The 26,569-nt window shown below is 42.4% G+C and overlaps 1 protein-coding gene across 3 annotated transcripts in view; it reads right to left on the bottom strand.

Annotated features, from left to right (window-relative positions):
- LOC147101827 (uncharacterized) overlaps positions 1-26,166 on the bottom strand; it is a 99,796-nt gene extending 73,630 nt beyond the window's left edge. For 2 of the 3 annotated variants that reach the window (XM_085965800.1, XM_085965801.1), the window contains exons 1-5: positions 8,803-9,041; positions 5,283-5,336; positions 4,715-4,759; positions 2,587-2,631; positions 603-710 (exon numbers count right to left, since the gene is read on the bottom strand). In XM_085965800.1, coding sequence (XP_085821926.1) covers positions 603-710; positions 2,587-2,631; positions 4,715-4,759; positions 5,283-5,336; positions 8,803-8,964 — 414 coding nt within the window. In that variant the 5' untranslated portion in view covers positions 8,965-9,041. Of the gene's footprint in view, positions 1-602; positions 711-2,586; positions 2,632-4,714; positions 4,760-5,282; positions 5,337-8,802; positions 9,042-17,529; positions 17,584-21,790; positions 21,845-24,083; positions 24,138-24,797 lie in introns of those variants that run through there. The other variant, XM_085965803.1, reaches the window with a different exon arrangement.
- Positions 26,167-26,569: the final 403 nt, after the last annotated feature.

Genomic DNA, 26,569 nt, shown 5'->3' with positions numbered 1-26,569 from the left:
ATTGGGACATACATATGAGGTTAAGGTAGAAGCTGAAATATCATGAAAAAACGTGATTTTTAAATTTAAAATAAAATCTAGTAATTTTTATCATAATGGAGAAATATGACATTCCACAAATATAAAATTAGTTTTTCAGGGCCAGAACGGTTGTTTATCAGTCAATATGCTGTTAAAACCCCGGTTACACCTATTCCAACTAGGCTGAGCATTTAACGGGGTGTTTAACAGTGATAATAGCATGGAAAAACTTAAGTTTTCATTGGTTCCACTGATTGCCGGCTATGGTGGGGAGGTGGGGTGGTGGGGTCCACAGCGCAAACTGTGGCAGAGCAGTGAATAACTGACCGCAACTTTAGGATTTCCGCATTTAGCTGCGCATGCGCTAAATCTTGAAGTTATGGTCAGTTTCAGAGGGGTAATGATGGTGAACGCTGACAGTTTGCCGTCATTACCACCGCAAAATCTGGGACGATGATTCCGGTTTGAGGCCATCTGCAATAACTTGTGGTTGCAAACAAGTCTATGGGAATGATTTAATTTATATTATTATTGTTTCTGTCAACAGTAATAGCCAGCCATTCTTCTATTGTAACACATACTTTATATCCAGGGGGTCCAAGGAGTCCAGTTGATCCAAATGGTCCTCGGTCACCTGGGGGCCCCATCTTGCCAAAGGTACCATCAGTGCCAGAGCTTCCAGATTGACCCTGAGGAGAAGACATGTTACAGATAATCATGATTGTTTAAACATACGAACATAAGAAATAGGAGCAGGAGTAGGCCACTCGGCCCCTCGAGCCTGCTCCGCCATTCAATAAGATCATGGCTGATTTGATTACTCCACATTCCTGCCTACCCCCGATAATTTTTCACCTTGCTTATCAAGAATATATCTACCTTTCCCTTAAAAATATTCTAAGACTCCGCTTCCACCGCCCTCTGAGGAAGAGAGTTCCAAAGACTCACGACCCTCTGTGAGAAAAAGTTTCTCCTCATCTCTGTCTTAAAATATAGTCTGGGCCTCCCAAGGCAACGCTCATGAACCGAGGATGAGGCCAGTTGTGCCTGTGGGGTTTCTTGTTTAATTCATTCTTAGGATGTGGACGTCGCTGGCAAGGCCAGCATTTATTGCCCATCCCTAGTTGCCCCGAGAAGCTGGTGCTAAGTATGGCTTGCAAGGCATCATCTGAGGGCAGTTAAGAATCAACTATGTTGGTGTGGGACTGGAATCACATATAGGCCAGATCGGTCCAGGACAGCAGGTTTCCTTCCCCAATGAGCATTTGTGAACCAGTTGTTTTTTTTTTGACAATCAGACAGCTTCATGGTTTCACTGACACCAGCTTATTTACAGATTTTAAAACTGAAACCAAATTCTCAAACTGCCATGGTGGGATTTTAATCAACGTTCTCTACATTATTAGTCCACTATTGCGTCTCCCCACTCAGATGCTAGCAAAATGCCACTGCAGGCAATTCAAGGCGACTGTTGATATATAACTTCATAATAGCAACAGCAACAAATACACCATCCTGACTTGGAAATATATCGCCGTTCATTCATCGTCGCTGAGTCAAAATCCTGGAACTCCCTCCCTAACAGCACTGTGGGAGTACCTTCACCACACGGACTGCAGCGGTTCAAGAAGGCGGCTCACCACCACCTTCTCAAGGGCAACTAGGGATGGGCAATACATGCTGGCCTTGCGATGCCCACATACTGTGAATGAATTAAATACAGCCAAGTACATATAAATAAATATACCCAACTACAACCATGAGCAAATGTCTGCATTTATGGGTTTAATTCCCTCTTGCCATTTTCTTTAGTGCACCTTTTTAGATAAATTCTTGTCTGCACACAGACAGACTTAAATTGCTCAGTGTTCAGATGACAGCTGTAACTACGCACAAGTGACAGAAATGCCACTAAGTACACTTTACTGTTAGCTTAGCTCAAGCATAGCATTATCATCTCGAAGCCAGAAAGTTTTGGGATCAAGCCTCGGTTCAGGACTTGTGCACATGATATAAAAACAGTGCAGTGTTGAGAGTGAAGGATTATCGAAGGTGCCATCATTCAAACAAGATGTAACTAAGGCTCCACTTGTCTGCTCTGGTGGTTCAGGTGGGCGCTAAAGATCCCATGGCACTATTTGAAGAGCAGCCTTGGCCAGCATTCCTCCATTGACCAACACCACCTAAAGCAGATCAACTGGTTATTCACCTCATTGGTATGTGTGGGATTCTGCTGTCCACAGAAAGGCTACCATGTTTGCCTAAATAGCAACAGCATCTGCACTTCAAAGCAATTCATTGAATATGAAGCACTTGAGACTTTTGATGGGAGCAATAAAATACCATAAAAGTGCAAGTCTTTGTCACATCCAAATCAAATAATGTATACTCCATAGCTGCGGAGCAGGTCCATCGGAGATACCTTTTTACTTTAACAGATAAACAAGACACTGACAAACGTAAAATACTGACGTTAAATTATACATCCTCCACATAATTGCATACATATCAAACAAAATTTAGAAAAGAAAGGTTCACAATGTTTTTATATCAGAGAAGACTTACAGGATATCCATTTAATCCCTTAGGGCCTGGATCCCCTATTCTTCCCTGGAAATGCAAAGTAAATGATTTAAAATAAGAACAGAGTAAACAAATGGTATGTTCCAATTTAACTTTCAAACTGCTTGCCAATTAAATAAATGTTGCGGTAGGGGTGCTAAAGTATTTTGGCATAACAACAAAAAATGCTGGAAAAACTCAGCAGGCCAGGCAACATCCGTGGAGAGAGAAATAGAGTCAACGTTTCAGGTTGAAACTCTTCTACAGTTCTGTAGAAGGGTTTCGACCCAAAATGTTAACTCTATTTCTCTCTCCACAGATGTTGCCTGGCCTGCTGAGTTTTTCCAGCATTTTTGTTGTTATTTCGGATTTCCAGCATCCGCAGTATTTTGTTATCGTAAAGTATTTGGGGCACTGACGAGTGTGTTACAGAATGGTAGGACACTATTTTGCAGCAAATAGGTATTCACAACAACAACTTGTATTTAGATAGCGCCTTTAACGTAGTAACAGGAGTGTTATAAAACAAAATTTGACACCGAGACACGCAAGGAGATATTAGGGCGGATGGTAGGTTTTAAGGAGCGTCTTTAAGGCAGAATGAGAGGTTTACGGAGGGAGTTCCAGAGTTTAAGGCCTTTGCAGCTGAAGCCACAGCCACCAATAGTTGAGCGATTAAAATCAGGAATGCTCAAGGTGCCAGAATTAGAGGAGCGCAGATATCTCGGAGGGTTGTGGTGCTGGAGGAGATACCAGAGATAGGTCCTTTCTTAAAAGCAAAATGTTGAACAAAGGTGAGCTACTTCCCCATGAGGGTAAGAGGAGAGAAAACGACAGAGAAGGTTTCTGCTAACCATGATCATGCACCTCTCATTAGCCATTTAAGAATGATCGGAGCACAGATAGTGGAGCTGTTCACTTGTCTGCCCTCCCAGCCAAGCAGTGATGCACAGTATAGAGGGGACGAAAGAAGGGGAGGAAAAATAGCGAAACATTTTTGAAGATCTCAGCATAAAAATAAAATTGCAGTCAACAAGAGCCAATATGATATCACATTAACCAGGACAGTAGATGTGTATTTTTTTCCTGGTCGTTTATTATACAGACAATTCTGCCACAAACATTTGATATTTACTAGTACCAGACGGGGCAGTGATGCCTGTACTGGGCCACTATAAGAGCCACTGCAGTCTTTTCCCATAGTTACAACCCTTTCACAGTTTACAAATGACAATGATTTATCCCAGCAGTTACTGAATAAAACACACACCAGATCTCCATCAGTTTGGTAGGCAATAGCCTATAACGTACATAAGATCCCGATGCCATTTTAACAGCCGAATGGGTGAAGCATATGCTGTGGATACTCGGCTCATTAAAACACGGCAGTACAGCGGAAGAGGCCCTTAAAGGCAAGCGGTAAAATTATTTTTGTGGGGCCAAGAGCTGCACAAGAATAATGTGGGCCTCTGCTGCCCCAGGCTCGCCCACCCCCCTCCCCAGGCTTATCTTGCTGCCAGCGGGGCTGCCCACTATATTGCGTCAGGCCGGAGCCATAAGCTGAAGCAAGGCACCAGTTTGTTGCCTGCAGTCCACTGGTTCCATCGTAATGAGACCTGGCCCTGAAAATGGACCGGCCTCCCCCCACACTATTGGGCAGTGAGCTAACAGGCTTTGTCAATCAGCCAATCAATAGTTAAAAATCTACTCCCAGGTGTCTTCCTCCAGCCAGGAAAGTGAGGTGGCCTTTGCTAAGAGCTCTCTACAATCATCATCGTCATTCATTGAAGTGAATGAAGGTGATGTTTAAGCAATTAAATATAAATCCTGTCCAGTGAGATGCTCACTCCATGACAATGAGAACTCACGCCATGACAATCACTCAACTGAGGGCAGGAGTACTTAAATGACAGCTGGGCCTGGGACTTGAACATACAACCATCTCCATGGCAACCAAATATTTAAATTACATGGGGACCTCAGCAAGAAGTTAAAAAAATCTTAATCATCTGACTGAAACAGTAGAAATATTTATTCATGCATTTCTGTGCAACAAAATAAAAAGCATTTTAAATCATACAATGAAAAGGACACTATTATTCTTGCTAAGTGGAGGGAATGGGATACGCACCGGTGGTCCAGGAGACCCTCCCTCACCAGGCTTGCCGTGTGGCCCCTGCAAAATAGTTCCATTTGGAGAATTAGTTTCAAGAGTTTTGGATCCTGTTTAAAAAAAAATTTTAAATTTCTTTTGGTGTCCTTAGGCTATATATTTCACGTGACAGAAAGAATGGGCAAGCTCTTAAGCCTACACTGCTTTGAGTTAGCCATTAGAAAGCCTGGCTTTCTCGACTTTATTTATCTTCCGTTCCTCTCCTGTCGGGAGACACTGAGCCTTTGCATATTTCCTCAGCAACACAAGTGAGAACAACATCTCGGTAGCTTGGCAAATTGAAGCCGTGACCTCTCCCTGTGTCATGTACCATGTACCAAGCTCATGCTCCAATGTGCTGTGATGCAGTGAGATAATACCCCAACACACTGTGCTATTCTCCATTGAAACTCTTAGCAGGTCACCAGAGACCGACAGCCTTTAGCACAGATGTCATTGTTTTTTTTCATTATAATAATTCAAATGAAATTTCCCAATCAGTAACATTTCTTCAATAGCATTTTTTTAAATATAGAGTCTTACTTACTTTCAGACCTGGTTTTCCTGTTTGTCCTGGTAGCCCCTGTTTACCTGGTTCGCCCTAAAATTAATTAACATAAATATAGGATAAAATTCTGATGCACTGCTACACAATTATATGGAACAGTCACTTGTGAGCACCAAATAATGGCAGACAAACCCGGTTTGTTACTCCACATGCATTAAAGAAACAATGCTTCATCGTTCACTGGTGCCCATGATTGTTTTCCATGAATCCACCAAAACAGTTCAGTGCAAATCTAACTTCTATTTTTCCTACCCAGAAAGAAAAAAAGAACAGATAAACAGCACTGTCACGAGGAATAAGCATCTGTTAAATTATATTTAAACGGAAATAAAACTATTCATCCATTTCAGTCAAGAACCTTATGCAAACATGCCATTGCATGTCATGAATCACATTTCACCTCAGAAAGGATGGTAAATAGCAGGAAGTGTGTATTTTCTGATCAGCAAAGTTCAGGTAAGAACACTCGCATAACATTCTTCTATGTGCTATTTTTAGGGAGATGTTAAGCTGTATAAAATAACTAAGTTAGTGCCTGACCAAAAATATCTCTCAGTCCATTGAGTATCTGTACCTGAAACTCATTAATTGGAAAATACACAGAAATATGCTCTACTTTCTAAAATGATACCGGATCATTTACTCAACTTCGTGAATTCTGTAGCAGGTACTCCAAAAACATAGTGTTATTTAACATGAAGTACACCCTGAAAATGACTAGCCATTGTAAGTTAAACATCAAGGAGTAGAATTTCCACTTTGGGTGCAATCGGCAACCCGGGTGCAAAATGCACTGGTTTTACAAAGTGAAGTTATGGTTCAAGTCTGCATAATCATTTGCATAACCATAAATGTAAAATCTTCCATGAACCAACGCAATCTGGCAGCGTTTTAGAACGTAATTTTTTTTCCCCCTTGCATTAAAAAATATTCTTCATTGAAATATTTAAGAGTGGTAACTCGGTGCAGTTTTACTAATACAGCTGAAAATGGGTTTGTCACAAAAAAAGGCAAGTTTTAGTAAGAGTGTCTCCCAATTTAAAATAACTATGACTTGGGGTGGGGGGGAAACTATACAGGACCATTTACTAGTTTCATTGGTGTACAGTAATCAGTTTCTTAGTAAATTGAACATTTTTTTAATAGTTAAAAGCTTTTAAAAGGTTCCTATTAGTACTCTTGTGCCTGAAAAAATAGCTTAATTTTAAGAGCCTCCATGAAGGCCTGCAAACGGGCACAATTAGTGGAAACTCGGGCGCACTCATTCAATCGATCTGGGGGCGTGGCCAGTTTTGTGGGCGGGACCGGCTTCCAACGTGATGCTTTTTTGAACCAACGCAAAAGATCGCGGAAACTCTATTTGCGCTGGTCGTAATTTGCGCCTGAAATTCCGTGATCTTTTGCGCTGGTTTGGCCGATTTCAGGCATATTGCAGTGAGAAAAACCACGCAACCTAATGGAAACTCTACCCCCAGATGTATTACAATCACACAATACAAAGATGGTACCACTAAACTGAAGTTTGTATTAATCTAAAATACTGTAACTGATGCAAAGTTATTTCCCAGCAATACATTGCTGATTAATTTTACAACAATCACAGCAGAGACTTCGGCTGCGATTTTCTGCTTCGAGGAGGCTTGGGAGTGGGTCAGCTGCTTTCTGGATTCCAGTCCCGCCCCCAACTACATCCGGCCCACAGATGTAATTTTACGTCAATTGGCCTTGTTAAGTCCACCCTGCGGGCTTGCCGGCCAATTAAGAGGAAGCCGGTGTCAGATGACATCATTTGATGATGATGCATCATCTGCCGGTTTTCTTAAAGGGACCACGCACAATTTTTTTTGACGGTTGATTTTTCAGTGTTTGACAGCATTGAGGTGCTACAAACACTGACAATGACTATTCACAGGTGAGTTCTTGCACCCAGGCTCTCCAGTGACTCCCTCCTTAGGCTAGAACAGATGGCAGCTACAGGTGAGGTTACAGAAGCGATCTGTCACTGGTGAGAGAGGTTCTCCCAATGAGGTGGGACTACACATACAATTCAAAACTTGTTACCTACAGAAAAGTTTAAATGCATTAAAAATGAATTTCCCAACATTTTCTTACCTCTGAAACTCACCAGTGCACCATTGGATCCTTCACACCACTTCTGCAATTGCCATCAATGCATAAACATTACAGCAGACTCACAACATGCCACACTTACCTGGCGTGGTGTCTGGATGTCAGGAAGCCCGCAGTAGAAGTGTCAAAATTGGAAAAAGCCTGTTAACTACCTGTTAACAGCCTGTTAACAAGCAGTTAAGTGGCTATAATCCTCTTCCCGCCGCTAGGTGTCGGGTCCATGCGCAAATCAGGGACCCGACACTTGGGAAGACTGATTGGAGGCGAGTTGACAGCGGGTTTCCGACCCGCTGTCAATCTTTGCGATTTTGCCGGATGCCCCACCTCCAAACCCGCTCCCCTGAGCGCCGGCAAAATTCCGGCCTTCATCAAGGTCGCCAACTCAACTGAATGCAGTATCCTGTCCGTTAGTGCTGGGCACAGCAACCAGCATACAGAAAACTCCCTCCACACAAGCTTAATTTTTAGCAATTGAAAGTCGCAGGGCTATGTGTGTTGTAAACAACAAAAACAATCGCATCTCAGACTTTAGATACAATGAACAGCTTGACCGTTCTTGCACATTGCGACACTGCTCAGTGAGTTTTTATTTTGTAATTATTATTAACCATTTCTTTTTAATCAGATGCTGAAAATAATCCTTTTCATTACAAGCATGGCCTAAACAGTTACGTAAAATAGATTACGCTTCAGCATTCACAATTTTGAAGAGACTGAAATCTTTGCTGACAAAGCATTACACGTGCAGAATAAAAAATAGTAAATTCAAATATAAAAGGAAAATGGCCCAGCTCATATATAAAGAGGACAGATGTCAAGGAATGGAAGATTATGAAAAATAAAATAAGAGTTATGGGTGAAAAATGTAAGAATATTACAGGCACAAGCCATTGATAATAAAACATGTGTGATACAGCTGACATAATTTACTGCCAGCAGGTTATATATTCTGTTTATGAGCATTCTGGGGATTGTGCATTTATACATTTGATGTATTTTCTTTTTTAAGATACCCTTGGTTATTCAGAGGAAGGATAAGTGGTAGATTGATACTGCTGCTGCTGGGGTATGTTATGGACCAGTGATGTTGGAGCTTTGTGCACGGTCATAGTTCACTGCAAGGAGCCAGCAGAAAGCTGCATGGAAGTTGGAATGGAGAACAGGATAGAGAAATAAAGCTGGAAGAACTACAAAGGAATGAATTAAAGTAATGGTCAGCACCTCCAACAACCAGGAGATTGTTGGGACATGCACAGCAACATTTCAGAAAGAAAACTTCCAACAGATGGCACCTTAGACTTGTGCGCCACTGTTAAAACATGGCGTATGCAACAAGCTTCCTTATTAACAGGAAAAGTGTCTCTACTACCTTCGCTCCCGTTGATCCTGGCCTTCCTCGTTCACCCAAAGGACCGGGGAATCCCTGCAGGTAACAGACAACACATTCAATCCCACCAAATTTCCAATGTAATTCTGCCATCTGAAACATCAGGAGGGTGCGATAACATTCTGGAATGACCAGTGAAGACATAAACAGCAAATAAATTAGAATTTCGAGTTACAATCACAACCAAGTTAAGCAAAGAAGCCCAGTGTAATATGTCAGGATTAAAAGATAAAACCTCCTTTAAACAAGACCCAAAGATCAAACAATTACAGGAAGCAATAAAGTAAACAAATCTGTTTATTCAGAGAATACCCTAAAATGGATTGCATATGTCTCATAGCATCTCACTTATTTCTGAAATGGATTTTGTGGCACTGGTTTACGGCAAGCTGTGAAAACAGTAAACTATAAATAATGTACAGAAATAAAAATGAGAAAGGGCTAACCCTTACACAAACTTTTTTTTAAATAAACTTTGCAGACATCACATAATCAATGGGGTATATTGAAATCTTGAGGATTACTTCACAAGTTAATAAGATTAGCAAGCATGGCATGAGAAAATATCATTTGCCATCAAGTCTTATTTCTTCCATTGACCACATACATATCTATCTCATCATGGACCCTACCTCACCCATTTAATCTCATGAGGGACAATTCTGCATAAATACTCCACAAATTCCAGAGATCAAAATCCAGAATATGCATCTATTCTCACATCTCCACTATTGAACCCTGGTATTCTGTCCTCCAGACAAACACTTCCAGCCCTGGCAGCATATAGATGATTGTATCCTGTGAAGTAATTCATCATCTCAATCTATAACTATCCTTGTATCCTCTACTCCCATTCCCAACACTAATCAGATACTTAACCAGCTCCTTTTAAAGGTGTTTGTCATTTCAGCCTCAATTGTGAGGGGTGGGGGTAAAAGCTTCTTCTAACCTCTAATCTTGCTTGAGGCTTCTTAATTTTAAACTTGTGCATCTGGTTCTGTGAAACCAGTCTCCTGACTGGAATAAACCCAGTAATGCATCACAACTGATGTAATACATCATTCACGAGACAATTAGCAATTTAATGCTCTTACAGGAGTTTCAAATATCATAATCTGCTTTACAATTGATGCCTCTTCTAATGACTCTATATGTGGTACACATATTTGGCACGTATGGTAGGGACCACATGCATGAAAGATAACTTCACGCATGCATTTTATTTTTTATTATCCCTGCAGTAAAATATATCTGGTATGTACTGGGAAAACAACAGCATCAGCTGTGTATTAAACAGAGGATATTGTACCGGGGAGAGCATTATTTGGTTTTGTTTTTATGTTAAAGATTCATAACTCACAATTGAACTATGAAGTCAAATAACCCAGTAAAGTTCCACTCTAATACACCGGAGCACTCAATGACCTAGGCAGACGCTCACATGCAGGACTGGTTTTGGAGATACCGTCCTTCAGACGGACTATTGAACAGAGGTAACAACAGAAAATGCTGGAAAAACTCAGCAGGCCAGGCAACATCCGTGGAGAGAAATTAGAGTCGAAGTTTCGGGTCGAAACCCTTTTCCAAAACTGGAAAGGAAATGAAATAGATCGAAAGGAGGGCTGGGGAGGGACGAGCCAAATGGAGATCCCGTTGAAGAGAAGAGCACAACTTCTTCAAGGTAGGCATTCCTAGAAGAGGTGTGGCAGTGAAGCAAACACTCTTCGACGGAATCTCCGTTTGGCTCTTCCCTCCTCAGCCCTCCTTTCGATCTATTTCATTTCCTTTCCAGTTTTGAAAAAGGGTTTCGACCCGAAACGTCGACTCTAATTTCTCTCCACGGAAGTTGCCTGGCCTGCTGAGTTTTTCCAGCATTTTCTGTTGTTATTTCGGATTTCCAGCATCTGCAGTATTGAACAGAGGTCCTGTCCTCTCTCTTCCAGTGCTTCAAATGGATTCCATAGCCCTATTCGAAGAGGAGCATTGAGCTCTCCAGGTGTACTGGCTAACATTCTTTCTCTACCAACACTGCCACTGCTGTATTTGTACACAAACACGTGGGTCAGTTTTAACCCAGTAGAGGCGGGCAGGCAATTAAACAGTAGCAGGTTAATTACCCGCTCAGAATTCAATCCTTTCCCGCCATTTCTGATTTTAATTGCAGGCTTGTGCAGGCAGTTAAGGCACCCGCCTAAAACGGGCGGAGGCCTCATGGGTTTATGCAAATCGTGTCCTATTACGTCAATTGTACTCGGATTCCATTTTAACTGGGGCCTGAGCGACGAAGCTGCCATGGCTTTTCTGCCAGGCTGAAGCTGATCTGCAGGACGGAAGAAGTCCTCAGAGGTAAGTGTAAAACTTTCCATTGTAGGGCCAGGAGTGCTCCTCTAGGCTCCGCAAAATAAATCGTGGTCTCCCCTCTTCACTTGTTCAGAACCCTCTTCAAACCCCCTCCCCACCATTATCCTGCAAATCAGAGGTCCAAGGACAGCCTGATCTTCCTATGTCAGCAGCCACTGCTCTGCACCCTCCTCCCACCCATTTCAGGCAGGAAGTGAGCCGGTGGCAGTTACATGAGACCAGACAGTTAAAATCACCATGGCTTCTGGCGGGCGGGAAATTAACTTATCGGAACGGTAAAATCCATTCCATGGCTGCCGTGTTTGCCTTTATAACAACAGTCACTGCACTTATATGTGAGGCACTTTAAGATATGATTAAGATACTACGTCCATTCATCTTTCTTTATTTCTGATGTAACAGTCTAGTTAGTAATTATGTGAAGAGTTGTAAAGTAAAAAAGTGACCAGATCCACTATGTACATGACTCAAAGTTAGCAGCTCTCACAGTGAGATTTGTTTTGCTATTGGTACTGCACTGTTTCTAAAGCATCAGTGCACAGGAAGCAACTCAGCTCTATAAGGTGAATCAGTCTTTCATCGTCACTGGGTCAAAATCCTGGAACTCCCTTGTAGTGTATGTAACCGTCTACCTTTAAGAGACTATTGTATGTAACCGTTCACCTTTAAGAGAACTATTTTAGGTGTGGCACTACTTGTTTGGCTTCTGTATACTGTAATACCGACGGTGACCACACCGGTATATAAGTGCTGTGGCATGATTTATAGGGCAGATTCGCCCTGACCTTCGAATAGTAAAGTCCTGTTTGTTTGTTACTCCTGAAGTCTGTGTCGTTATTAACTGCACAACCCACAGACTTTACAGTGGTGACGAGTCCGATCGTACCCTGCGGCAAGACTACCAAAGCAACTAAAGAGCGTCGAAGAGAGGCAACCGCCCTCGTCGTTCTGCTGGGAGAAAACACGAGGCTGCAGCAGTAGAAAGGAGGAAGACTTTAGCAACAAAAGCTTCCATCAGCAACAGGCACTGACTGTCCCTTCTGCCACGGTGCGGAGTGAGCCGATCAGCAGGAAGCAAGGCGGCCACGGAGACTGTGAGTAAGGGAAAGTGTAAAGAATATCCGGAGGATAAGGGCTGTGCACCCGACCACGGTCGAGGGGGAAAGGAGCCGGACGGAAAGTCGGGTCCAACGGCGTCGTGAGACAGCCAGACCGCGATCGGCGGGAAAGCCGGGCAGCGACCGAAGCCACGAAGCGCTGAGACCGGGAGCGTAGGCGCGGGAAGAGAGAAACTCAGCCGCAGCTGGGGAGGGAAGCACCGGACTGCGAGAGGGCTGGGAGGCGAATGGGAACCGAGCGTGCAGGAGAAACAGAGCCGACCAAGGGAGACTGCGCGAGAGCCAGTCCAGCGGCTGAACTGTTCTCCGCCAACAGGAGTACCCAGCGCCGGTAGAGCCGAGCGGGCGGGAGAGAGAGAGACAGAGCCGAGCAAGGGGAGAGAGACTGCGCGAGAGCCAGTCCAGCGGCTGAACTGTTCTCCGTCAACGGGGTGTACCCAGAGCCGGTAGAGCCGTGCGAGCGGGAGAGAGAGACAGAGCCGAGTAAGGGGAACTGTGCGAGAGCCAGCCCAGCGGCTGAACCTGTCCGCTGTGGGGAAAGCGTACCCCTCCCACCAGGGAAGAAACGCGGGAAGCCGTCATTAGGTGGAGAAGACGACAGACGCGGGAAACCGCCATTGAAGGGGCGGGGAGAGAAGGAAAGAGCGGGAAACCGTCATTTTCGCGGGAAAAGCCGCCATCTTAGAAAAAAAAAAGAAATAATAATTTAAAGAAATACTTGTGTTGTTCCCAAAGAGAGGAAGATGCCTAAGCGTGGTAACATCAACGATTTTAATTCCGAGGTAGAAGACTGGGCCACGTACGTGGAACGCATTGAGATCTATTGTGAGGCCAATAAAATAGAAGAAGATGACAAAGCTATAACCTTGCTGAACTCGATGGGCGCAAAGACATACGGGCTCTTGAAGCATCTACTAGCACCAGCTAAACCGGCGGATCAGACTTTCGATGATATTGTGGCTGTCCTGAAGGACCACTTGAACCCTACACCGTTGATGTTGGCTGAACGATTCAAATTCTATGCGAGAACGCAACGGAAAGAGGAAAGCAACGCAGAATACTTGGTCGAACTGCGTAGACTAGCGAAATACTGCCAGTTTGGAGGGAATCTGACAGAGGCATTGCGAGACAAGTTCGTGTGCGGGTTGGCAAAGGAAGGAACGCTGAAGCGACTACTCGAAGAGAACGACCTTACACTTGACAGGGCTGTCCTTATTGCAGCATCGCACGAAGCCGCAGCAAAGGAAACTGCGGAAATGCAGCTAAAGACAGCAGCACTAAGTGTGGATCAAATTACCTCGACAACAACAAAATGCTATCGTTGTGGGAAGACAACACACGACCAGAACCAATGCTGGTTTAAGAACCAGGAATGTAGGAAATGTGGCAAACTGGGTCACATAGCTAAGGTATGCCGGTCAGGGAAGAAGACCAACAACCAAAGGAAGCCATCACAGGAAAGGTACAACAAGGTACACAAGGTGGCTGAGAAGAGTTCAGACGAACAGAATTCAGACTCAGACCCAAACGGCCAGGAGCTGGGTAGTCTGAGAATTCACAATGTGAGTAAGGAAGCTGACCTACAAACTATCTGGGTCATGCTGAAAATAGCTGGAATCCAAGTGAAAACGGAGTTGGACACTGGATCAGCTCTATCAGTCATAAATCGAAGGGATTACCACCGGCTATTCTCACATATACCCTTAAGAGATACCAAGTTCGTATTGCAGACATACATGGGGCATAAAGTATACCCCATGGGAAAGATAAGAGTCAAAGTGAGAGATAGGGGTAAAGAACACCCAAGAATGAACTTATACGTACTACATGAGGGAGGACCACCACTTCTAGGACGGGAGTGGATCAAGAAAATAGACATGGAATGGCACTATCTAAAAGCCATAACGAGTGAGGACTCGGTGCAGACAAGCAGCTCAGATTCTGAAACGGATGACGATAAGGCCAACCCAAATATGAAAGACGAGGCTGAAATGGACTTGCCGACGAAGGTTGGAAAAACGAAGGCATGCATAAAGGCTTATGCTCCAGAGAAGAACAAAGTTTCAGAACAGAACGCCACCGAACAACGACAACAATTAGAACAATTGAGTTACCGTCTCGTACAAGAGATGAAAACAATGAAAAAGTTCTATGACACCAAATGGGAGAATCTGGAAAGACAACAGAAGCAGCTAGCTCAAGCAGAGAGCGACCATAGAGCCATCGTGACCAATTACCGATCATATCTCCCTTATGATGTTCAGGAGTTAGAATATTTGCATGATCTAGAGATACAGCATAAAGGCAAACCACGCTACACTGAGGATTTTGTTCTGCAATTGGAGACGGAGCTAGTGCAGGCAAGGTTAAGAGAAGCTGAATCGCAGTGTGCACTTAAAGAGATGCAGAAAAAAATCTTGGACATAGAAAAGAGAAACGCTTCTTTACCTGATGAGAATAATGTGGCCATGTTGCAAGAGGAGCTTATAGGGGCGAAACTGAAAGAAGCTAAGCAAAGGATGTTGGAACTTGAAACACAGAACCAAATCAGCAGTAACCAGCTATGTCGAGCAGAGAAGGAGTGCAATGGTCTACAGGAGAAGGTGCAATATCTCTCAGCCCAGAATAAAGGACTACTCACTCAGTTAAATGAAAGTAAAGGGAAAATGGCTGAGATAGACTACAAGAATAAAGAAGATTTGATGGCAGTGAGACTTGAGAGGCAGATAGCATAGCAGCCTTGGCTGAACTCCAACAGAAAATTGCGAAAGAAGCAAATGAAGAGGAGTCTTCAGGAAGCCAGGATTTTATTCCAGTTCTTCTCTACGACTCCTTACAAGCAGAGTGTGAGAAGTTGAAAGAACAGTATGAACAGGCCCAGGCTACAATTCTGGAGGGGGTTAACTCGGCAACCTCCGAAAAGCTAGTTTCAGTAGAAGCATATGAGCAACTAAAGGTTGAACATGAGCAAGAAGTCCAAAGGCTGCAGGAAATTCTTGATGAGCTCAAGGCCAAGACAGACTCATCGGTAGAAGTTCCATCCATAGAGGAGAAATTAGAGGTGAAAGACATGGCAGAACATGAAAGGCAAGATGTCCAAGAACTCAGAAAATTATTGAAGGAAACCCAAGACAAATATGAGGCGGCAATGACCGAGGTTCAACAACTTGAAGAACAGATTCAACTGGGAATCCTTTCAGCGGAAGAAAAGGAAACTGTAAGAAACACAGAGACTGCAAGACATGAGCTAGAGAGCATCATGGCACAAGAGCTAGATAGCATCATGGCACAACTTCTCCGAGCGCTGAAAGCCAAAGTCCAAGAGGAAAAGAAGGTGAAAGCATTGGAGGAAAAGGTGGATGAAATGGAGAAGACTCTGATTCACAGTGTTCCCGCGGAAGAGTTAACGATCAGCCAACTCCTTCATATGTTGAGGGACAAGACTCTGCAATGGGAACAATCTGAACACGAGCTTCAATCTTCAGAGGGAAGGAGTTCGGAGCTCTCAAAAGTTACGGATATAGCTGAGGGTGCAACACGGATTTTACTGGGATGCCAAAAGTACGCTGAATCACGTCAATGGGAACAACAGACTGTTGAAACAGATGCTCCAGTAGAAGGATTGAATAGCCCGATCAATCAATCTCCGATGGAAGGGGAAGTATTGAAGTCATTAGTGAAGGATTTGCAGGAAACCCAGGAAGAGTGGGATGAATATGAACGCATAAAGAAGTCTCTTCAGGAAAGATGTCTAGGGAGGGAACAACAGTCGGCTAACGTCCAGTTGGGTAAGGAAGAAGTAGCAGGCCCTCTCGCTAGACTAGCTCAGGATGACACCGAATATTACCATGACCTGTTGAGTGACACGGAATATTACGAGGACTTGGTCTGCCCAGCTTGTGATGAAAACTCCCAAAGTGCAGAAATCAGGATGAAGCACTTAAAGTCTAAAGAACATAGGGAGATGGTGGCGCTACAGCTGGCAGCTGATAAGGGAGCCCCGAGAGTCTCCAAGAAGCAAAAAAGGAAAAGACGAAGCCGAAGATGATAACCATCTAAATCATTATTACTTCTAATGGGAAAGTAGGGAAAAATTACGAAGGCAGTCCAGCTGTTTGTAAAAGTCAGCACTGCTGGTTCAGCAGGACGGAAGTTCAAGCTGTTACGTCAAGGGAAAGACTATTGGATGAGTCACGCTAGCAATGTGAACCGGCTACACCACAGAGATGTTGTTCGGACCGAGTCAAGACCAGAGACTGAATCTGTGAACTGTTCCCACAGAGACTGAACCTGTGAACTGTTTTCCGCAGAGACTATATCTGTAAATTGTTTTACATGAAGTTGAATATATGTTATGTTTAATGGGGAATACGTATGTTGTAAGCTAAAAAGGGAGGACTGTAGTGTATGTAACCGTCTACCTTTAAGAGACTATTGTATGTAACTGTTCACCTTTAAGAGAACTATTTTAGGTGTGGCACTACTTGTTTGGCTTCTGTATACGGTAATACCGACGGTGACCACACCGGTATATAAGTGCTGTGGCATGATTTATAGGGCAGATTCGCCCTGACCTTCGAATAGTAAAGTCCTGTTTGTTTGTTACTCCTGAAGTCTGTGTCGTTATTAACTGCACAACCCACAGACTTTACATCCCTAACTAAAAGCACTGTGGGAGTACCTTCACCAAACGGACTGCAGTGGTTCAAGAAGGCGGCTCGCCACCACCTTCTCAAGGGCAATTAGGGATGGGCAATAAATGCTGGCCTTGCCAGCGACGCCCACATCCCATAAATGAATTTAAAAAAAGTCATGCCATGTGTTGAACAATATCGGTGTTATCGCTGTGTTTTCATTGGGCTGATCAACACTGATGGGTTGTGAAATTAACAATAATATTTTGCAACAAATACTGCAGCATATATCTCAATAACCTTGATATGAACTGCGAGGGCTGCAGTAGCTTTGATTCAGCCATAGTCCTGCTGCAGGCTTCAGGCGCAATCATTAAGCACACAGCATATGTACCCAAATTAATATTTGGCTTACCTGCTAATAGTGGATTTCTCCTACTTTATGCATACAATCATCTATTACATTTGAGGCATCAAATGTTTGAATTTTTGGTAGCATTTGATGGGAGTCCAAACTTAATGATGCAATTAGTGTTTAGATTCATGTAATTTTTAATAATTTCTGTGAGGAACAGCTGATTTTGCTTCGCACTTACATACATGCCTACAGGTCCTTGTGGTCCTGGGAATCCAGGTTTACCAGTGGAACCCTGGAAATATAAAGCAGGCATATCTCAGTTCATGTTGCTAATAAACCTTACAACCCTCTTATTTAATTCTTTACTTACAGTTCTGTTTCTCCCATTTATTATTTCAATTGACAAAATCCCAACTCATGGCAATGAAGCAGATAAGCCTTCATCTCAATCCAAGGTCTTATGACATTCTACTAGTCGATGAGATACACTTTGGGACTTGGATCTTTACACATTACATGACAGAACGAGAATTTACCTTTAGATCAGTGGTGCTTTGAGTATAAATAAGATTTTCACTCAGAGGGTTGTGAATCTTTGGAATTCTCTACCCCAGAGGGCTGTGAATGCTCAGTCGTTGAGTATATTCAAGGCTGCGATCGATAGATTTTTGGATACTAAGGGAATCAAGGGATATGGGAGTAGTGCGGGAAGCACTAGTGGTAGAAGATCAGTCGTGATCTTACTGAATGGCGGACCAGACTTGAGGGGCCGTATGGCCTACTCCTACTCCTATTTCTTATGTTAGAATATGTTGTGATATGCAATATACAATATCTTTGTAAAGCAACTTACAATATTCAAATCATTGGAAAGCACATGTTTAGTAGCATGCTATGCACTACCACAAAACATTAGCTGGTCATTCACGTCATCATTGTTTGAGAGATCTTTCATTGGGCAAAATGGTTGCAGCACTTATCTACAGAACAACAGTGATTGGTACTTCAAACTAAATCGTTGTATGTAAATTGCTTTGGAACATTTGACAAATGTGATATGGTGCCATATAAATGCTGCTTTCTTTCTCTCTCTTTCATTCTCTCTTTCTTCCAATGAACACTAAGCGTTACCCTACTTACTATCATCTTAAAACCTACTTCTTTGACCAAGCTTTTGTTCACCTGTCCTAATATCCCCTTAGGTAGCTCGTGTCAAATTTTGTTTGAAGCACCTTGGGATGTTTTATTATGTTAAAGGTGCAATATAAATGCAAGTTGTTATTATACCATCATAAACTTATCTAAAGCATATGTTGGAAGGAACTTTGAAACATAAATGATTTCAGAGGTATTGGACTATAACATTGCTCAGTTGACTAAATATTTTTGGTGTGTAACACATTTGATTAATGCTTTTGGTCTAGTCCAGAAAAGAAATTCTATTCCAATTTTTCCCCAGCTCAATTATTCTCATCCAAAGAATATGAACAGGTCACACAGAATCATAAATTGATTCAGCACAGAAGGTGGCCATTTGGCCCATTGTGCCTGTGCCGGTTCTTTGGTAGAGCTATCCAATTAATCCCACTCCCCTGCTCTTTCCCCACAGCCCTGTAAATGTTTCCATTCAAGTATTTATCCAATTCCCTTTTGAAAGTTATTATTGAATCTGCTTCCACCACTCTTTCAGGCCGTGCATTCCAGATCGCAAAACTCGCTGTGTAAAAAAATGTTTCCTCATGTCGCCTCTGGTTCTTTTGCCAATCACCTTAAATCTGTGTCCCCTGGTTACTGACACTTCTGCCAGTAGAAACAGTTTCTCCTTATTCATGATTTTGAACGCCTCTATCAAATCTCCTCTTAACCTGCTTTGCTCCACGGAAAACAATCCCAGCTTCTCCAGTCTCTCCACATAATGAAGTCCCTCATCCCTGGTACCATTCCAGTAAATCTCTTCTGCACCCTCTCCAAGGCCTTGACATCCTTCCAAAAGTGTAGTGCCCAGAATTAGCCACAATACTCCAGCTGAGGCCTAACCAGTGTTTTATAAAAGGTTTAGCAGAACTTCCTTGCTTTTGTATTCTATTCCTCTATTAATAAAGCCAAGCATCCCATAGGCTTTTAACAGCCTTCTCAACTTGTTCTGCCACCTTCAAATATTTGTGTCCATACACCCTCAGGTCTCTCGGTTCCTGCACCCCCTTTAAAATTGTACCATTTAGTTTATATTGCCTTTCCTCATTCTTCCTACCAAAATACATCACTTACACTTCTCTGCATTAAATTTCATCTGCCGTGTGTCTGCCCATTTCCCCAGTCTGTCTATGTCCTCCTGAAGTCTGTTACTATCTTCCTCATTGTTTACTATATTTTCGAGTTTCATATCATCTGCAAACTTTGAAATTATGCCCTGTATATCCAAGTCCAGGTCATTAATATACATCAAAAAGAGCAGTGGTCCTAATACCGACCCCTGGGGAACACCACTGTATACTTCCCTCCAGTCGGAAAACCAACTGTTCACCACTACTCTCTGCTTTCTGTCCCTTAGACAATTTTGTATCCATGTTGCCACTCTCCCTTTAATCCCAATGGGCTTTAATTTTGCTAACATGTCTATTACGTGGTACTTTGTCAAACACCTTTTGAAAGTCAATTTACACAACATCAACTGCACTGCCCTCATCAACCCTCTCTGTTACTTCATCAAAGAACTCGATCAAGTTAGTCAAACATGATTTGCCATTAACAAATCTGTACTGACTTCCATTTATTAGCCCATGTTTTTCCAAATGCCAATTAATTTTGTCTCGGATTATTGTCGCAAAATTTCCCCACTACCGACATTAGACTGATTGGCCTGTATTTTCCGGGTTTATCCCTCTCCCCCTTTTTAAAAAAAAAAGTGGTGAAACATTTCCAATTCTCCAAACCTCTGGCACCACCCCTATATTCAAGGAGGATTCGAAGATTGTGGCCAGAGCCTCTGCAATTTCCACTCTTACTTCCCTCAGTAACCTAGGATGCATCCCACCCAGACCAGGTAACTATTCTACTTTGAGGACTGCCAACCTTTTAAGTACATCCTCTTTATCTATTTTTATCTCATCCAATATCGTTACTGTCTCCTCATTTACTGCTGCATTGGCAGCATCCTCTCCTCTAGTGAAGGCAGATGCAAAGTACTCATTTAGTACATCAGCCATGCCCTCTGCCTCCACAATTATAACATATTCTGTGAACTCGACCATGATGTTTTATAACTGTCCATGAAAGTTGACTCGTGTCATTAGTGGAAGTGCTTTGCCTCTGTTTGGTGCCTCTTCCCAATGTCCCAGATCTAGTGCTGCTAAAGTCATAATTGACATAAGAAAACTACTAGGCACTTGGTCTAAGCGTTAAACAAAGCTTTAATCAACTGTTTTACAACATGAAGGTCTATTTGTGTCCTTCACTAGTTCCTGTTACGAATGTCCTGCGCAAGCTGGGCCCGTGCCCGAGTATTTATACTCTCCCTGGACAGCGCCACCCGCAGGCCGCTCAGTATTATTTCATAAGTCTTTCTTTCATGAATGACTGATTCATGTCAATAAGCATATGGATAGCTGTTTTAGAGGACAGACCCTGAAATAAAGCTGGTCATCCTCACCCAGTCCTGGTCTGCCCAGGTTGGGACTAAACGGAGTCCAGGAACAAAATAAATATTTTATCTGCAGTCTGCCAAACAGCTAAAATATTCCCATCACTCTGTAGAACACTGAATCAGCTGATGATGGTAAGTAGGGTAAAGCTTAGTGGAGGACTGCAACTCTTCCAGGAACTTTTCCAGTCTTCATTGGAAGAATGAGAGAATGAAAGAGAGACAGAGAAAGCAAGCAGCATTTATATAGTACATTATTACATTTATCAAAGGGCCCAAAGCACTTTACATACAATGAATTAGTTTGAAGTACAAGTCATTTGTCCTGTATATAAATGTAGCAACCATTTCACCCAAAACAAGAACTCACAAACAATAATGAGGTGAATGACCAGCTAATGTTTTGTGGTAGAGCATGCATAGATATGATCAACAAGTTAAGACACATGCTACATTTACAGTGAGCAAGTGGGTTGTCAATCTTTCTCAATTGAGGCTTTGAAGTGATAATCTGAGTACCGAAGAAAACACACCATCCAACTCTGCCTATAATCGGCCTCTATTGATTAAATTGTCTTTCAGTTAACCACTTTCTGGAGAATATTTGGGAAAAACACATTGCCAACTAATTCTATGGTGCAGTATATCAACACAGTAAAAATATTACAGCACCAGAGCAGGCAAACAGCTCGGATCAGTCCATCATTCAAATTACAGGTCAAGTTGATGAACAAGCGGGTGATTTATTGTTTTTTTGGGTGAGAGAAAATCAGGACACACTACAGTACATCTCTTAATCCAATGAAATATTTGTGAGCCCCTATTGTGTGCTAAAGTCTACAATCATTGTTAAGCTTACCCTTTCTCCTGTTTGACCAGGAATTCCATCAAGTCCTGGACGCCCTGGAGAGCCCTGTAAATAACATTTAAAAAATGGTATAAACACCTTGCGTACTTGCTTTCACAGAGCATTTGCTGTACGTAACACAGATATGACTGAATGATGGAAGGGATTGTTTACAATGGAAATTTGGTTTTTAATAACCTTAGCTTAATAAATTGTGACAGCAAAATTGCATTGAGCTAATTATTTTTATTGGGAAAACTGAGTGGAGGGCGAAGGGCCAAGGCCCATAGCGCAGGCTACTAGCAAGGTTGTAAACAGAAGAGAAACCGGCAAATTGTCAGAGAAAGGAAAAACTGAGGGAGATAAGGGGCTAGATTTTGTCAATGGGGCCCCTCCGACCCCCGCAGACCAACGGCCCGCCTCGCTGACCCTGGCGAGGTTCGGAGCCGTCGGGAAGCCCAAACTTCAGGGCTCAAATAGGGATTAGCCAAAAAACTGCCCGTTAACTACCTGTTAACAGGCAGTTAATTGGCATTAATCCCCTTCCCGCCTCGAGGAGGCGGGCTACCTGCCTCCTGGCAAGATGGGACGGAGGCGGGTTGGGCACCCGCCCCCAAATTCTGCCATTTTCCCGGCAGTCCCGCCTCCAAACCCACCTCCCCAGGGCTGGCAATATCCAGCCCAAGGAGATTTCTGTGATTCTATGAAAGAATGACATACATCAAGGAATATTATCAATCTCAATTTCAATGCAGTGAGGATGCACAGGGTAGGAAGAGTATTAGGTCAGCACATTTGCAACTTAAAAGGAACAAGAGAAGGAAGTTCAGAGGCACAATATCCATAATACCATTGCTAAATACTATATTGGATCTCATCTTCAATGTTTTTTACTTTGAAGAACACAGAATTCAATTCTTCTATCCTAACCGAAACTCAGTGATCATCTCCTACTTAACAAGTTTGATCCAAAACTTCTGATTTGACGTTAGTTCAGAAAATGATGCTCTTACAATGGAGAACATATCTTCAAGTACTCAGTCACTGTAATTTTGCCGAGTTTAATGTTTTGAATATTGTTATGCTTACATTGAGAGTTGAAGTTGCACCTAGAGGGTAAAATTCTTCTTTTAACAAAAAATGGGAGAATGCCTATCTTTTCCATAATTCCTGACCTGAAATAGCAGGAATGAGAGACTTTGAAATGTGCGATTTCCAGGAATGTGATTGCAATAGCTGGCCGTTAATTACAGCAACAAAGAAACATTCTTCTGTTTTTCGATAGAAGTATTTAATGCCAACATCAGGAATATACCCTGATCATGAATTCGTTCAGAACTCCCTCAAGACTGCCCCAACAATACCTGCTGCCACTCCAGCTTCTGAAGAACATCTTCTATTGCACTGTGTCATTTCTAGATTCTAAATCAGTCACTAGGCACTTAGCTGCCAAATGGAAGATTCTTAAATCAATCACTCAAAAGTAAAACAATAATTTGCATTGATATAGCACCTTTAACATAGTAAAACGTCCCAAGGTGCTTCACAGGAGCATTATCAGACAAAATTTGACACTGAGCCACATGAAGAGCTATTAGGACAGGTGACCAAAAGGTTGGTCAAAGAGAACATAAGAAATAGGAGCAGAAGTAGGCCATCTGGCCCCTCGAGCCTGCTCCGCCATTTAATGAGATCATGGCTGATCTGATCTTGGGCTCAGCTCCATTTCCCTGCCCGCTCCCCATAACCCTTATTGTTCAAAAATCTGTCTATCTCCACCGTAAATATACTCAATGACCCAGCCTCCACAGCTCTCTGGGGCAGAGAATGCCACAGATTTACGACCCTCAGAGAAGAAATTCTTCCTCATCTCAGTTTTAAATGGGTGACCCCTTATTCTGAAACTATGCCCCCTAGTTCTAGATTCCCCCATGAGGGGAAACATTTTCTCTGCATCTACCTTGTCGAGCCCCCTCAGTATCTTATATGTTTCAATAAGATCACCTCTCATTCTTCTAAGAGGTAGGTTTTAAGGAGTGACTTAAAGGAGGAGAGAGAGGTTGAGAAGTTTAGGGAGGGAATTCCAGAGCTTAGGGCCTAGGCAGTTGAAGGTAAGGCCACCGATGGTGGAGCGATGAAAATCAAGGATTTAAACGCCCAACATATTAACTTACTCTGCCGCCCAGTCATCTGAATAATGTAAAATATTAAATGCTTGTGGTGTGGTCAAATGTAGCACAATAACAGAAGATTAAGCAACAAACTCAAAGCAAGTCTTTCACTGTTTAGTGGTGGTTTTCCTTACAGAAGGTCCTGGAGGTCCATCTGTTCCTTGATCGCCTCTTATTCCTCTAAAGCCCTGCAAACATGAAAAAATATTCCAGTAAGATTCAACAGCTGAGATTAATGTTCCTTGTAGTTAAAAAAAAATCAAGGTGCAACTTTAAATCCTCAATAACTTTTCTGCATATTAATGAAACCGTTAACAGCAGAACTTGACAGCTATAATTGGGATACACGTACAACTGTTACTTACACAACTGAATAAACCAGTGATCTCTTTACATGCATTTTCTTTATCAAATAGATTGCTACTGTCATCGTAGGACATGTAAGATCAAGCTATGTCATAGTGAGAGTGCAAAACAGGAAACTATAATTGATTCGGGGTCAACTGACACCTTTACAAGGGAGCTGGATTGATAAATGTTGAGAAAGGGGTTCAAAGGTTACAGAGATATTAATGGTACTGTTTGAGTTTTTCAAGGGGAGATGGAGGAGGTGGTTAGTGGGAGTGAATTTTAATGGTCAGCTGCTGGTTTTTCGCCTCAAAAATAGATGGCCAGCAATTGAAAATCTGGGGGGCAGGGGAGGGAGCACCTCAGCCGGCCCATTAATACCCAAAGCCTGCCTGGTGCAATTTTCAGCTGTGCCTGTTGATGGGAATTTCAGAGTAGGAAAAGATTGATACAGAAAAGATCATACAATCATACAATGGTTATTGAATACAAATACTTACATGAGGCCCCTTCTTTCCAGTATCACCTGGAATGCCAGATGGACCCTGTGAGAGAAAACAAATATAAAAAGGGTATATTTTTCTTCATTTGCTAATATGTGATAAAGTAGACATGAGTTCCTCACCATACATCTACTTCTTTGCCGACATTAGCTGACAGAGTTAAATATGGGCTTTAGCAGCTGTGAATCACCTATTTAATTCACAGCATTTTTGACTGATTGCCATATACAATACCCCCATTTCACTACTCGGTTAATCTACCGACAACATAAAAAAAATGTGAATCTCAATGGCTTTTGAATGGGAACTGGTTCAGATCAGAAGTCTTCAGATACTTCCAATTTCAGGAGGAACAGATCAGTTCAGATTCATGAAGTAAGATGAGGATGCAAGAGCACCTTTTAGGTTTTTAAACACAGATGCAAGAGCTCAAAGATTTGTAAGCTATCCTATAAAAAGCTGGTGAAAAACGTGAATACAGGAAACTCTCTTTTAACCGGCAAAATTCAGGAGTAGGTTCAAGTAAGTTTTACTATATATTAGTGGCTGTGTAACCAGGGTTCCTGCACCTGTGGCCGTGCAACAGGGACTCCTGGATCTGTGGCCGTGTAACCAGGGTTCCTGCACAAGTGCTGTGTAACCGTGGCTCGTTCCTGCACAAGTGCTGTGTAACCGTGGCTCCTGCACCTGTGGTCTCGTACCTTGGTAAGTATACCTCTCTGTAATCCGGACTTTTTGATCAACCGGCACCATGCCAGTCCCGGATAAAAAAAAAAGAGTTTCTTGTAGAAAAATTTCTATGGATATAATAGTCAGTTGGGATTTACTCAAGTGCTGAAACCTAAAATTGGACACCACAATATTAAGACGACCTTAATTATATGTCTAAGATGAGCAAATATTAATGTGTCCCAATGTTAGCTCTACCAAACGCATCAAGTATCTCGGGAATGGACGTTAATATTGGACGCCCTGGAAAGAATCAACGGTCTCCAAATTGGAAAATCTCAATAGAATAAACAAAACATATTGTGCCACAAGGTCAGTAAGTCCACAGAACAAATGCTGTGTTTGCCATATGATATTTCTCATACTTGCTGAAAAATATCTCATTGCAGATCATTAACTTCCCAACGCTTTCTCCAATTTGACTCCTTGAATCTGTTAATGGATACGGGAGGCCGACCGTAATCATTTCAGGTTCGTAACTCTAAATCATCCAGGCACTTTTTGTGCTGTGGCCCTATGCCCACTAGGAATTGGATGGAGAAGTCCCAAACTAAAAGGTTACAATTAGCACAAAAATCTTTTCTCTTCCACGACAAGCATTATAGCAAGTTTAAATACAAAGAATGTAAAATGGTTGTAATCTGTATTAAAAGTACAGAATGGGAACCTGTGTACCAGGCTTTCCTTCAGGACCCCGCATTCCTTGCTGGCCTTTTACTCCCTGTAGAGATTAAAACACATTTTGAATCAAACTGTCTACAAAATAGGAACACAAAAATGTTGAGACATACCAATAATAAAAGCTTTAAAATAATCAAAAAGCCATCAGCAATAATCCTGAATCATGAAAATGTCAATACTGTTTGATTCAAATGGAACAAATTTGAATGAAACAAAAGATAATACAATAGTAAAATTCAATATGTTATCTCAATTCACAAGCCCACAGAAATTGAAAAGATTTCTCAATCTCTCGCACCTCATTTATAAGCAACTAAAGGGGCAGTTACCGGTCTCAGACCTGTATCTGCGGAGTAGGA

This window comes from Somniosus microcephalus, chromosome 23 (assembly GCF_052327205.1).
Source record: "Somniosus microcephalus isolate GS21.2 chromosome 23, FLI_Smic_1.0, whole genome shotgun sequence".
In the NCBI taxonomy this organism is placed as follows: Eukaryota; Metazoa; Chordata; class Chondrichthyes; order Squaliformes; family Somniosidae; genus Somniosus; species Somniosus microcephalus.
Note: the sequence above shows the minus strand (reverse complement) of the source record. Positions and strands in the feature narration are given on the sequence as shown.